The sequence below is a fragment of the Nymphaea colorata genome, chromosome 10 (assembly GCF_008831285.2).
Source record: "Nymphaea colorata isolate Beijing-Zhang1983 chromosome 10, ASM883128v2, whole genome shotgun sequence".
In the NCBI taxonomy this organism is placed as follows: domain Eukaryota; kingdom Viridiplantae; phylum Streptophyta; class Magnoliopsida; order Nymphaeales; family Nymphaeaceae; genus Nymphaea; species Nymphaea colorata.
In genome coordinates, this window is record NC_045147.1 from 6,900,136 (window position 1) to 6,915,407 (window position 15,272).

Sequence of the window (15,272 nt, forward strand, 5' to 3'; positions counted from 1 at the left end):
CTGGCTAGCTCATGGGGTTGATTCACTTCACTAGTGAACTCACACCTCCAATTGCCTTCACACGAGCATTACACGTAACAACAACAGTTTTGGCTAGCCGTCATAACAAAATGGGTACAACTACCCTCTGTGCAATCATTTGCATCATTGCCCGCGGCGATGTGCATTCAATAAACATAACATTCACATTCATCATCATAACAATCACATCTTTAAAAACTTTAGCCAAACCACAGAGAGTAGTCTCAATCTGTGGTGGGCTCGTAGCTGTCCTATGCAGTTATCATTCTAGGATGCTTTCTAATGCACAATTGGGGTCGAGGAGACACTCGACTCGATACCCCACCTCATCTGTCCTAAACAGTTATCAATTCTAGCATGCACATGCAAATGCGTAACATTATCAAAACAATTACTATAAGCCCTTCAGAACAATTCATACCATATATTAATTTATGTACATGCATACACACATTCATTCACGGAACCCTCAATCAATTCACATCACAAATCCTAGGATCCCATGATCCTAGGAACACACATTCATTCACTTGCCCAGGCAAGGATTTGCCTGGAATGTCGCCATACCTGTGGCGCGTTCACAAGAATCTTCAAAATGCCTCGAGCTTCGAATCCGGTAGCTCAAGGTCGACGGGACGTACCCGGTGAACCTGCAGACACAAACACAAGATAAGATTCCTACTACAAACCTCAACAATTCAAACAAAAACAAAACAAGGTCATTGAGGCACGCGTCATCGCCTCAAGAGGGTGTCGACGGGTAGTGTCGACCCACAAGTTCTCCAATAGGTCACTTCCCAACTTCTAGCCGTGCCAATAGATGCCAAAACTCAAAGCCATCAATCCGTCTATCACTAACGCCTTCCTCAAAACTCTCTTTCTCTTCAATCAAGGCGTCTACCCCAAAGATACATCGAACTTATGAATCTTCGCTTCCCAACATAAACGCAAGCTTTCCCCCAAAAACAAAATCACTAACATGTGATCCAAAAAATCAATCCTAAGCTCTAGCATGCTCAAACAATAATTATACGTGTTCCAAAGAAAAATATATCATAAAATAGGTTCAATTTCGCCTTGCTCACCCCGATTGAAGGTCTAAACTGCTGTAATCCTCCCGGCAGCCACCTCACGCGCCCAAGTGGTCCCCAAACGGCTAAAATCCTCCAATGCTGCCACTACCAAGGTCTTCTCTAACTGCTGTTACGAGGGGGAGGACAAATCCCCAATCTGAAAATGGATCCAACAGTGATGGAATAGTGAAAAAATCAGTGAGAGAAAGTGCTTGATTGGAGAAAATAGAAAACGAGCAGAAAATGGGGAGAGGGTTCGGTCAAAAGGGGAAAAGAAGGCAGTGAGGGGAGAGGACGGGAGAGAAGAGAGAGACGGTGGAGAGTGAGACGAGTGACAGTGGGAGAGGGAGAGTCGTTCGGTGGAGAGGGGAGACGAGAGACAGTGGGAGAGGGAGGGTCGTTCGGTGGAGAGGGGAGACGAGAGACAGTGGGAGAGGGAGAAGGGAAAGAAAACGGGAAGGAGAAGAAAAGAGAAGAGAGGAAGAGGCAGGGGACGACAGGGTTCACCTCAACGCCGCCGTCGTCGTCGCCGCCGTCGCCGCCGTCGCCGCCGCCGTCTCCACCGCCGCCGCCGTCGCCTTCTTCCCTGAGCTCCGGTCGTGGGTAAGGAAGAGACGGTAAGAGGAAAGCGAAGGAGAAGAGAATGCGAGGGAGGAGGGACAGCGTCGGGCTCCTCTCGCGTGGGGCTTGGGTCCGGGTCTGGACCCTGACCCGACCCGCTCCGCCCAAACGCCGCGCGTTACATTAATCGTATGCCTACCCGTGTGTTGCAGGGTCATTCCCCATATTCTATGCTTTGGCCTACTCAAAATCCCTGGCCTCTTACTCCTCGGGTGTTCGGGTGTGTCTGTTTTGTTCATGACCATAGTCCCACCCTCAAGAAACTTGACCCTCGGTCTGTCAAGGCTGTCTTCCTGGAGTATTCCTCCACTGAGAAGGGATACAAATGTGTTGATCCTACCACTTCTAAAGTCTATGTCTCCCGGGATGTTACTTTTCATGAGCATGAGGCATACTTTCCTGTGAATCCTCTTCAGGGGGTGTGTCTATGGAACAGTAGTGAAGAGTATTCCTCAAATCAATTGATTCAGTTTATGGATTTCTTGGATTACAAGGTTAGTCACAGTGTGGCAGACACAGTCAGAGATGGTAGAGACAGTCACATGGACGGGGGCCTTGTTGATAATCAGTCCACAGCTCGTGATCACTTGTTTGGCCAGGTGTACACCAGGAAGAAGATAGATGTGGTTGAGAATGTTGATATAACCAATCCCAATCCTGTGAGTTCCCTGGATGACCCAAGTCAAATCAATGAAGAGCTTCCATAGCCTTGCGCAGGGGCACCAGGTCATGTACTTCTCATCCTATTCAGAGATTTGTCTCTTATGCGAAACTTAGTAAGGATTACAAATGCTTTATTACATCCTTGTCTAAGTCTGTGATTCCCAGGTGTGTAGAAGATGCTAGAGAGGATCCTAAATGGCTACATGCCTTGGCGAAGAATGATACTTGGGAAGTAGTTGATATTCCCAAGGGGACTCATTTAGTTGGTTCCAAGTGGGTGTTCAATGTGAAATACAAACCGGATGGTATCGTGGAGAGGTATAAGGCTCGTCTTGTTGCAAAGGAGTTCGGCCAAAAATATGGTATTGCCTTGAAACCTTTGCCCCTGTTGCTAAACTGAAAACTGTGAGGGTCATCTTAGCACTTGCCGTGCAAAAGAAGTGGAGCATGGATCAGCTTGATGTCAAGAATGCATTCTTGAACGGCTATCTACAAGAAGAGGTCTACATGAGCATGCCTCCTGCATATGTTCAAAGCGGAAAATGTTGTCATCTCAAGAAAGCCTTGTATGGATTAAAGCAGTCTCCTAGAGCATGGTTTGAAAGGCTGAGGATAGTGATGAAGACTAATGGATACAGACAGGGAAATTGTGATCACACCTTATTCATTAAGCAGAGAAATGGCCTGGTGAATCTTCTTCTTGTGTATGTTGATGATATGATAGTCACAGGTGACGATGAAGAAGAAAAAAGGAAGATGAAGGAAAAGTTAGCTGCCGAATTTGATCTTAAAGATCTGGGTAAACTAATGCATCTTTCTGGGGGGTAACCTGGTTGTATGGAGAAGTAAAAGGCAGGAAGTTTGCTCTAGATCCAGTGCTGAGGCTGAATACAGGGCTGTGGCTATGGGAGTTACAGAAATGTTATGGTTAAAGATTCTCTTAGCTGATATTGGTGTTGAAACGGAAGAAAAGATGAAGATGTACTGTGACAACAAGTCTGCGATTAACCTTGCAAACAATCTCATCCTGCATGACAAAACTAAACATGTGGAGATTGATCGCCATTTCATACGAGAACACATAGATTCCAAGGAGTTGATCCTGCCGTATATGAAGTCTGAAGATCAAATTGCCGATGTTTTAACCAAAGCCTTATGTACATCTCAATTCGAGAAAAATGTGAGCAAGCTTGGCATGTTTGACATGTATGCCAAGCTTGAGGGGGAGTGTTAGAATATCTTGTATAGGGAACCGGGTCTGGATATGGACCCGGTCCCATGGGCGTGGGTACCGAGGGTGGCTCGGTACCCTAGGCGGGTCTCCCTCTTATATAATCTCACTTATTGTGTAATTGTTGATTAAGTGGAAATAAGATTCTCTCTCCTAGGGTTGCGGTTTTGCCCCTAGGTTAGAGCTTCTCCGTGGTTTTTCACCTCTTACTAAGGTTTTCCACGTATATTGTGTGTTTCTTCTCCGTTCTCTTCTTGTGTTGCTTGTTTCTAAAACATTATTGGCTCAAAATGTGCATTTACCATTAAGTATGGTTCAAATGGCTTAGTGGAGAGTTATAAAGCGCGACTAGTGGCCAAGGGCTATACCCAAGCATATGTGTGGATTTCTTTGAAACTTTTTTTCCTGTAGCCTAATTTGGTACCATCAGATTTGTTATCTCTATTGCAGTACATTTCTGCTAGTATATGTCCCAACTTGATGTTAAAAATGTCTTTTTATATGGTGATTTGGCTGACACGATTTATATGCTGCAGCTGCCTGGATTTGAACGACAGGGAGAGTGTGGAAAGATGTGCAATTTTAAAAAGGTTATTTATGGGCTGAAACAAAGCCTGTGTGTCTGGTTTCATAAGCTGTTTGAGGTAATGTCAGTTTGGGTTCCAAAGATATCTCTCGGATCACTCCTTGTTTATAGAAAGAAGTTCCAAAGGTAAAGTAGTAATGGTAATTTATGTGGGTGATATTATCTTAACTGGGGATACTGAGGAAATTTCAGATACGCACGAAGATGTGTTTACAGAAACATTTTGCTACCAAAGATCTTAGTTTTCTCAGACATTTCTTGGGAATTGAAGTAGCTAGAAATAAAGAATGTGTTATCCTTTCACAAAGGAATTGTGTGCTTGATTTGTTGGAGGAAATAGGCATGCTTGGTGCCAAGCCAGCTAGTAGTCCTATGAATCCATGATTACATTTACATAATGATGAGTCAGAGCCAGTGGACAACAAATTATATAGATCCCAAGTGTGTAGCACCAGATTTTGAGTTTTGAGTACAGAATCTATATCAATCCGACAAGATATTAGTGCATTGTTGGGATGTTGCAGTATCTCACTTTACTAGGCTTGACAGAGTTTATTGTAACCCTCCAATATCATACACAACTAAACACGAAACGGAAATAGATACAGAGTATTTTTCTTTTGTTTGTGTAGCAGAAGCAAAACAATCACACACCTACAGAGTTGCCGTAGGCCCGATCTCTCTATTGCATACAGATAACTTGCCTGCGTAATTAGTGCATGGCACAATCTGTCCTAGCAGTTAATGTTGCTAATGAACCATTAGTAAAAACATTACTTTATATATATGTTGGAGAGCCAGGGCTCTCAAGTCTTAGTCTCAAACACCACAAAGTTGTAGAAGTATGTACAAACAAAAGTGCACAGGGGAGATGTATATGACAATATCAATTTACTTCCCAGCAATCCCCCATCCTTTCAACCACCTGATCAACGAGCATCATCCATTACATAGTGAGAACCTAATGAAAGCAGATAGTCATAGCATCAGCATAACTGTCAAGTACAATGAAAATCATAACAAGATCTCCGATATGTCATTTGAGTGTAGAGTTTATGTATTTTATTGAATCACATCAGTAATAGTAGTAAAAGGAATTAAATAAATAAATAAATAGATAGACAAGAAATTCACAATAGCATGATTTTCAATGATGCATACACACGCACCTACCTGAGTAAGATCATACGATACCACTCATTTCGTCGGTGAATTTAGGGCGAACCACTGCAGCTTACGGTCCCAAACACTGAGTCATCGGGAATATTGGCATTCGTTGAGTTCAACTGCGTTATTGCAATAACTGCATCCCACATTTGCTGCCTCATGATGGGGATAAGCTCCTCTAAGTAGCCCGAAAAAGGAGCACTATATCAATCCCTGTATTCAGGAAAGGTTCTGCTCATGGGTCCTTGGACCCCTACGCCACCCAAACTGGCCCCTTTTATAGTTGGGTTCGACTCTTTATAGTTGCAACCTGTGCCGAACTTAGACTTTTCATTTCTGGTATACTGAGCCGCTTTCAGACTTTCCCTTATACCACCAACTCGGAAATATAAAACTGGCCTTAGGCCGTTGCCCACATCAAAAAGATAACTCAGGTCATGAGCAAGCATTGCGTAAAGTAAATAAACAACTATCATGCTCAATCAATTCAATGCATGAACATACTTTCACATTTATCATCGCTACCCGGTTTACATTCTCAATTACGCTCATCTCAGAGCTGAGGCACATGTTTATCATTAAACAACTCACTCTTGGAACTCAACATTGACTTGTATATCATCAGCATAGCTCGAGTTCCCTATATGAGTCTGGCATGTACTTCCAAAAGCATATACAACTAAATAACATGCATGTATACAAAGAATCAAACTAAACTTAATTAACTTAAGCCATTTGCTTAAACTTGCAACTTAGTTCAAGCTTGCTAAATCTCAACTTTTCTAGTCTAAGCACTTTATATTTATAACTACGTGATTAATCTAATTATGTATTATTAACGTTAAATCTTAACTAAAACTCCATGTAGTCAATTGCCTACCTGGCTTTATCTCAACTTTGGGTATGGTCAAGGTTATCTAACCAAAACTAGCTCGTAGTAGATCAAGATCTACTAGTAATCATGGACGATTAAGTTTAGCTGGGTCCCACGGCGTAGCTTAGCCTACTCTCAAGTTTCACGATAAAGCAAACCGGTGCGTGGTTTGGCATGGATTTTGTTGCAGCCTAGACGATTAAGCCACGTGAACACTGTTGACACAATCCGTTCGTTGCTTGTATGCGCTACATGCAAAACGAGGAGGTTCAAGGTTTCTAACAAAAATTCGGTGGCATTTCGTCTTTTGATCTGACTTTTTTAGATTCTGATCTGTCAAAATCGCTGAGAATAGCTGCTAAGTGCAGCCTAAGAGAAGCAATTAAAATTTCTACAGTAAACAATCTAAAATTTTACATGAAATTGAAAAAATTGCAATAACTTTTATTATACCTGATATTTTAGCAAAGTCTCTGGTCTACAACGTGTGATAAGAAGGGTTGGGCAAAGTTTGTCGCTGACGGAGACTTTCTCTCTCCTCAACTTTCTCTCTCTGCCCTCTCTTCAGTCTTTCTCTCACCTCTCTCTACTTTTTCTTTCTTTCTTCTTGTCTCTCTTTTTCTCCTCTCCTCCCTCTTTTTCTTCTTCTCTCTCTTCCTCTTCTCCTCCCTCTTTTTCCTCTCCTCTCTTTCTCTTCTCTCTCTTCCTCTTCTCCCTCACGCTGCATTCCAAAGGGGTTGGCAACTCCTCTTTATTGCCAAAATTTATTATTTTTATATTACTTATTATATCATATTTTATATTAATCTATCTTTAGGAGGTTTAGAGAAAAGATAATATATTAATCACGATTAGGATAATTTAATCTCGATTAGTCAATTACTAATCTACCCTTGGTTCTTGGACTATTTTAGACTCCTAGTTTGACTGTGAATTTCAAAACCATTACATCCATTTTCCGTCTAGTTCGAAACACGAACAAGACTAGGTTATATACTTTTTATATGTATTATTTTTTTCAAATTCTGATGTAGTGTCTTAGCAATATACATATATAAACACAATAGAGTTCATGAACTTTTAGGGCTAAAACTATAACTCATTAATTGTTTCTGATGCCAAGAAGCTGTATGTTACATTTATGCCATAAAGTAAGTGTCTTGGTTCATGCATGCTCCAAGAGAAGGCCATATGGATGCAATGAAACACAGTTGGAGACTTTTGAAGGGGACTGTAGGAGACATACTTGTCGAATAATGATATAGATTGAGGACATAGGCTCATTACTTACATATATGCGAACCATCAGGTGATCGAGATGGGAGAAGGTCAGTAACTGGTTATTGTGTCTTCATAAGACAATCTTGTATCTTGGAGTAGTCGGAAATAGAAGGCAGTGGTGCAGTCTAGCACAGAAGTAGAATAGCAATTGATGCTGCAAGCACAATAAAGGTCATAATGACACAACATTTTTTGATGTTCTATGAGAGAGGACTGTTCAATCTCTGCTCGTGCGATAATCTGACTTCAATCAATATTGCTTTCGATCCTATTCAACATAGCAGGTCGAAGGATATTGACATTGAACCACACTTTATACAAGAAAGGGTGGAGCACAAGGAGAAAGACCTCACCATATCATTATAGAAGATCAAGTGGCAGATTTGTTTGCCACAGGGCTGACAAGCCACCAATTTTGGTTATTGAAGAACAAGTTGTACATGATCCAAGACCATGAACAACTTGAGGGAGGGTGTTACAATGTGGGGTGAGGACATCTCTTGGTCTAAGTCCAAATCCAGACATGTCTAACCCAGGTGCAGCTAAGCACATCTTTTTATTTTAGCATGTGTTATAGTTAGTTCGTTACTGGCACATTGTATTTTATTCTTTTACTGAAGGGCATTTCTGTCCAAGGTGCATAATCTTGTTATTAATAAACCATTGGCATTAGGAGGCATGCCCAATGCTGCTGCCCCAACCATTGTGCATCTCCCTTCTTCTTCTTCGTTGTTTTTTTTGGAAAATAAGGCTGTGGCGATTCATCTTGTCTGACCGCACAAATCTAATAGTTGCATGTTGCCAGATGACATCAACTGTTCAATTAGCCAATCATATAACCATGTCACTGCATCTTCTAGAATCAAAGAGACTTCATTCACAACTATAGAAAGATCATTTGCACAAAAGATGAAGCAGCCAGCATTCAAGTTGATTCTATGAAAGGTGAAAGCTTACAGGCTCACATTCATGTGCAGCTGCATACATGTGGCATGATGATGACGGTGCTGATATTATGCACATGGATAACTTTCTGTGAAAGCAAATAGAGGCAATCAGATCTATAAGTCCAAATGGTGATATGAGTAGCATTGCTGAGCCTACAAGATGTTGTCTAAGATATCCACAAGTTGCAGTCGTATAGACATCTTATTATTCTTTACTATGTGTGCATGGTCTTCTTACATGTAGGCATGTCTGTTCATATTAACACCTGGCCTGGTTATATTAGTTCAAAAGTTGGCTCTTCAACAGCCTGGGATTACACACTTAATTTTGCATTATACTTTTTATGTCAGGAAGAGATTTGCAGGATGATTGCTGAAAATTCTGGTATAGATGTGGTTCTGCAGTGCATCAGTGATACTGGCATGCAAAACAATAAAGCTGCAGCAATAGCTCTCTGCTCTTTGTTGTCCAAGGTTTCAAGCTTGATTCACTGGAATATTTCAGGATTATTTAGTCTATTTTGAATTTGAATGGTGCTTGAACATCCTAATATTTTGCCACTCTTTAAGTTGGCAGCAAGTGATGCAAACAAAAGTGCTATTGTCGAGAAGCAGGGACTCAATACACTGATTCAGCTATCTTCAATATTTGCTGCTGATCCTGCTGTCTTACAAGAGGTAGGTGGTGAACACAAGGCTCTTAGTCAACAAAAGTTGTGATTAAGAATATCTGGTCAAAAGTCATGAAGTTGGAAGCCAGCGCAGCTATTAATTTTTGGCACTACTTCTGTGGTTGCAGATCATGTCGATCATCTGTGTTGTTTCACTGAGGTCCCCTGAGAATGCAGCCAGTGCAATGGAAGCTGGGGCTGGTGACCTTGCAGTGGAAGCAATGCTAAGATTTCCGACAGCTAGCCAGTTGCAGAGACAAGCATGTCTCATGATTCGGAATCTTGTTGTCCGCAACCCTGAAAACAGGCAAGCATAAACATGCTGGCAGTTCATTTAATCAACTGATCATTCACCGAATAAAACAAACCTACTTCTGCTTAAGCTTTTCTGATAATTATAGTTTAATTATGGTTAATAGTATTTGACATTGTACTGTGTTTTCTTGCATATGTAGGGACATCTTCCTAAACAATGGTGTTGAGAAGATAATACGGCTCGCCAAAGATAATTATGAGATCTGCAAACATGCTGCAAGTGATGCATTGAGAGACCTAGGACTTGAGAACTATAACGACTGAATTTTGTGGCTTCTGATCAACAACCTTAATTCTGCACTCTTGTACGTGGTTTTTTGTAGCTTTATCGTATGATGAAGGAAACCATCCCTGCAGAATGGTTTAGGATACACTTATGGCAGCAAGCATTTCACGACTCATCATCCATAGGGGTATATCATTTTTCGTTGTCTTCACTGCTTTGAAAAAAAAGGAAAATGGAACAGAAACTACGTCCTCTTTCTTCTAATCATCGTGAGGATAGATTTGTCTTATCACATGTTGATCTTTGGGAAACCTTCATTTGAAGGATGGGTACTTTTATACTCATATATATTTCAAATTGATTCTGAAAGTTAAATTCATAGGTAGGTTATCTTCCCCCCTCCCCACACCCCCCTTATCTGTACGCGATTTTTCTAAAAAATGCAGGAAATTGACGCATGGAAGTTCAAATGGAAACATCTTCATAGACATCGATTGTTAATCAACATCTTTAGCTCACCAGAGAAAAAACATGAGATTAATTATCTCAATCTAAATGTATCTGAACCTCCCACATGAAATTTAAGTTTTCGTGCAATAGATACCCACTCCGATGGATCTTTCATTTGCACGCTCGTCTTCAATTAGATTTTTCGACCAAAGGATCTTCTTTAGTTTAATTGTTGCTCCTTGTTCAGGATGACAAGAAATCATTTATTGCTTTTTTGCATCTCCAAAATGAGGAGTTCCCTAGAAACAGGGAAAAAAACCTAGTAATAGGGTGATAAGTGACTGATTAGGGTGACTCCAGTCAACTTTAGGCCCCGTTTGGTAGCGTTAGTCCTGTTCATTTGGAGGTGACACTTTTCTAAAGAAAATTCCCCCACAAGAATGTAGAAGAGGGGAAATTTCACACGTACTAAAATAAGCATGTTTGATGGACTTAAAAAAGAATGAGTGGAGAAATTTGTGGTTATTTGATGAGTGAAAAAGGGGATGGGGGAAACTAGTTGATTTTGGAAATAAACACAGGTTTTTATTTTGGATTTTGTTTTTCAATAATCAATCAGAATTTGTTTTCCACATGTTTCAAGTTCTTTTCATATTGTAGTTTTGCATTTTTACTGATCAAAACAAACGAGAAAGGAGCATTAAGAAAAATGCTTAATTTTTCAGGCTGCCAATATTAACAGCTCCACTTCATGCCAGAAAGAAAAGTTCCACGGTAAAAAATTCCAAAGGAGAAAACAGGAACTATAAAATTTGAATAAAGAACCTACATTCAAGGACTGCATTTATGTCCATAATAAATTCATCGTCCAACATTATTTCAAAGATTGGGAGGCTGTCAAGCAAAGCTGTAGCAAAAAGATAAGTCATTTTAGTTGCTGACTTTGACAAAGCCAAGAGCCTTCTTTATAATGAACAAATTGATATCAAAGAAAGGTGCAGCCACTGACTTATCCCCTTAATCAATTTGAATATCAGAGTTCTTCAATGTTGTCAAGATCTTCACATATTCTAAATAGGTCTATCAGCTAATAGAAGAAATCTTTATTTCGTAGTATGAGCTCCATAACGTGAAACTGATATGCTGCACAACCTCCTACAATTATCTTTACCCCACAAAAGTTGACTTCTTTGGTAATGTCAATATGAGACCATACCGAAGCGATTGAACCCACTACTCAGCTTCAAAGCAGAGTAAAGACTGCCCATTTCCTTATCCCCAACATGAAATCCCCTGAAAACCCCCTTTCCCTTTCCTTATCCTGTGCAGTCACTCGAATCTCGAGTGGCCATCATTGGCCATCAGCCAGCATCCCTTGTTCTGACTGCCTCTCACAAAAAACCTCAAATACAAAACTACATGACGCATTGTGGGCTTACAGGACTACAATCAAAACTCCCACCAATGGCACTAGCAGAACTGGTACATGTCACGAACGTGGTGTTCTCTTTACACGTACAAAAGCCAGCCTACAAGTTTGCATCCATTATTGAGCTAACCATGGACCAATATCAAAACAATGAATGTTAAAATTAGACATGCTCGATGAGAAGAGACTGCAAGCAATGAAACACAGGGAAGCATATCAGCAAACGATAGCTTGACATTATGTCAAATAGTGGTCGAGTAGAGTTTCAAAATCAATGAATTAATATTGAGATCAACCATCCCATCGAAGAATCGTCCTTGTGGGAAGCGGGCCCCGGACTGGGATGGTCCTTATGTTGTCAAGGAAGTGGGCCTCTCAAAGGATGCCCGAATGGGCAAAGAAAATCTGGCGCCACTAACTTTCACCCGATATCACAAGATTTCAATTGGAAGTTTTAATTACCTAGCCCCCATCAACAGCCCTTAAAAGCATTAATTCCGAGAATGATAACCCATCCAATTGTTTGAGTATATTATAACCGATTTAATGAAAAGTAAGATAAAAGTAAATTATCATTTATGACAAAGTTCCTGTCACTTGTCATTAAGGTGTGAAACTTCTAATGGTTCATTATTAGGGCATGGGACTTCATGGGTCCCCACAGATTTAGTACCAGTACAACCTGATCTTTTGGGTACATCTGGATCACCTTAAGAAAATAAGTTAAAAAACTCGAAATTGGTATTTCACACTAATTTTTGAGAAACCTTTTGATTTTTTTAATTCCATGTTTATAGCTTACACTATCAATCATTTGATTTACATGAAGAAAGATTCACATAAGGAAATAAAATAGCAATCCTTCCATATGACCTTTTCACAAATAAAGGAATGTCATATAGCAAGATTTTAAGTTGTACCAGAATCTATCAGCTAGCGTTTTGGTGATTGTTTGGCCATATAATACTCCCGTCAAAGTGAACTCGTTTAATTAAGGTACACAATCTAGAAAGAGCATCCACATATACTTCATATCTTCATTTTGGTCAGAATTTTCAATGTTCATTTGTTTATGAAAGTCAAAGTCAAATGTTAGTAAATGCATCAACTAAGTTTTTGGTTCTTGTTTAATATTATAGAGTACTTTCTTTATAGCAAAAACCTTATCTTGATGAACATACAGTCTAGAGAGTGCATCCATGGAAGTCACCCTTAATAATGTTATCGTTATCAAAGTTCTAAGAAAGATTATTTTAGCAACTATAGTATATTCCTTCATTTCTTCCATATTCTTTAAGATATCATTTTGCAACTATCATGTTTTATATTCTCAAGTGTTTTGTCACTTATTTTTCACCGATGCAAATACTTGTTGTAGAAGATCTCGAATGATGCATTTTTTCGGCAGTAAATTATAATTAAGACCTACAATATGAGTTTGGTCTATTCTTTTCCTATGATAAGTACTTATTTTAACTTAATTAAAGCAAGGTAAAGAGAAGGCCTATTTTGACAATTAATTTGAGCCATAGAGTTGATAGTTATTTCCAATAAATACTTGACTTTGTGTTTCAATTGTCTTAAGCTCCTTGCTATACAACAGGTCAAATTACACCAAATGAGTTAAATGGAAATGAGATGAAAATAAGACAGGTGCATAATCTGTAGCTGCTTCTTGAAAGTCATTAATGTAATATTATGTTGACAAGCATCACAAAGCCTCTAATCCTCTCTTATTCTTAGGCTCCTTATCTCTAAGAATGTTTTGGTATATTTGTGATTTCTGAACAAATTTTGGCAAAATAAGAAAAGAAATAAAAAGTGTGCAAACATAAAGTAAATGTGTGAATGTGTAAATTGAAAACGGTAAGCTATATGGGATTGCAATTCTCATGATAAGACATATATTTCGATCCATAATAGTTATCTTGATGATTATGAAAACAATTATCTCCACGATAGATTTTACATGACATATTTAATGTTGATATGGTTCTAACTTAATTAGACATATAATATATATATTTATTTATGAAAATTAAGAGAGTTATAAAGAATGTAGCATTGTGGAGTGTGATTCATGTTCCTTAAAATATGATTAAGGTCCTTCACAGGAGAACACATTTTTCTTAATTGGGAGACGTAATAGCCATAAAGAACAAATAAATTTTACAAGCATTTTTAGGTTGAAGTGCATGAGAATCACATGTTTAATCTCATCTACTAGCCTGGACGAGATTGGCTAGAATTATTGGCAATTACATGTGTTTCACTAAAATACCAAGGTCTTGAGCTGCCGTGACATATTTAGTAGGTGCATTGTGTTTACATATGCATACTTGAATTGAGTAATTGATTGTGCAATATTCCATGCATAGCAACAAACAAAAATGGTAGAATGATTAATAATCACTACATTCAATGTATGAGCATGTTTGCTTTCCTATTTTTAGCTCTCATAATGCATTATAGGTCTATATATTGGTAGACATCGTATCAATACTTATATTAAGGACAATTCAATTGTGCCAGCTGTCAAATGTTAGCTAAAATTTGAAAATTTGTTTCCTACATTGGTATTTGCAACAATTATGTTGTGGCAATGATTTATGGTAGCTTTAATGACTATTTATGCTCTTTTTAGCAATGATTTTTAAAATTTTATCCATCCAACAATTAACTGGAAGCATTAACTTTTCCCTTACATTATCTGATAGCTTTCCATGTTCTCACCTATATGGCTCTTATTGTAGGTGTTCAAGAGAGTTAGAGATGAAAGGGCACTGCTTGAAATTCCCCAAGCGATATGAAAAAGGAAATTTTGTATAATAGTTGTTTTATTTATTTTAGACTTGTTATTTGTTTCAAAACTCATCTTTCAATTGAGAAATAAAATTGCCGAGAAACACATGACATTGTAAGTCTGATTTTGATATAATACAAGCTTATTATTTGGTTATGTTGTTGGTACATCATGATGCCTACGTTTGGGTTGATATGTAATGATGTATGTTGTGCATTATATTTTAAGCATTGAATCCATGCATTTATCTATATTTTTTAGGTTGACATGTCATGTTTATGTTGTTCTTGTATGCAATTGCGCTTGATTTGAGCTGAAATGTAAATGTAGAGGTGTTCCAGTGATTTGGATTGTTTTTCTAGAGAAATTTGGATCCAGACTTATTAAATTAAGTTACAGACAAGACCTATAGTCCAAGTCAAGCACAACACCTCCTGTCTAAATAAAGAATTTAAAGAAAATTGCAGAAATTCCCTTTCGATGTGGTGACAACTCCATGATGAAATTAAGAGGCTGTTTTGGAATTTTTAGTAATTGTAAAAGTACAAGCCCTTATTTTGCAAATAGTAGAACTTTTATTGGACAAAAAATGGAAGAAGCAGCCATGGAGAACATCTAGAGGTGGAAAATTTTTTGGTGTCTTTGTGGGTTTCTCCCTCCAATTCTAAGCCTTTTTTGTTATAGTGCTTTGAGTTTGTCAAGCACCCAAATTTTATTTCTACCATTTTTTTTTCACTTTCCTCATATTCCTTTTTGTGTTTTTTTTTTCATTTTGGTTTGCTGGTTTTGTAGGGGCAGTTAGGTCTTTGTGAAGTAGTGATTTGTGCATTGAGTGTATTAGACATCCTCAACATTAGGCATCATTTTCCCTATTGTACATTGCCTTCTTTTTTCTTCACAATTTTTGTCCCTCA

At 38.8% G+C, this 15,272-nt stretch overlaps 1 protein-coding gene across 1 annotated transcript in view; it reads left to right on the top strand.

The window, feature by feature from the left end:
- LOC116261710 (uncharacterized) overlaps window positions 1–10,037 on the top strand; it is a 57,791-nt gene extending 47,754 nt beyond the window's left edge. Inside the window, exons 5-8 of the mRNA XM_031640521.2 lie at window positions 8,816–8,938; window positions 9,035–9,142; window positions 9,264–9,442; window positions 9,591–10,037. Of these exons, the coding sequence (XP_031496381.1) occupies window positions 8,816–8,938; window positions 9,035–9,142; window positions 9,264–9,442; window positions 9,591–9,714 (534 nt within the window). The 3' untranslated portion in view covers window positions 9,715–10,037. The remainder of the gene's footprint in view (window positions 1–8,815; window positions 8,939–9,034; window positions 9,143–9,263; window positions 9,443–9,590) is intronic.
- Window positions 10,038–15,272: the final 5,235 nt, after the last annotated feature.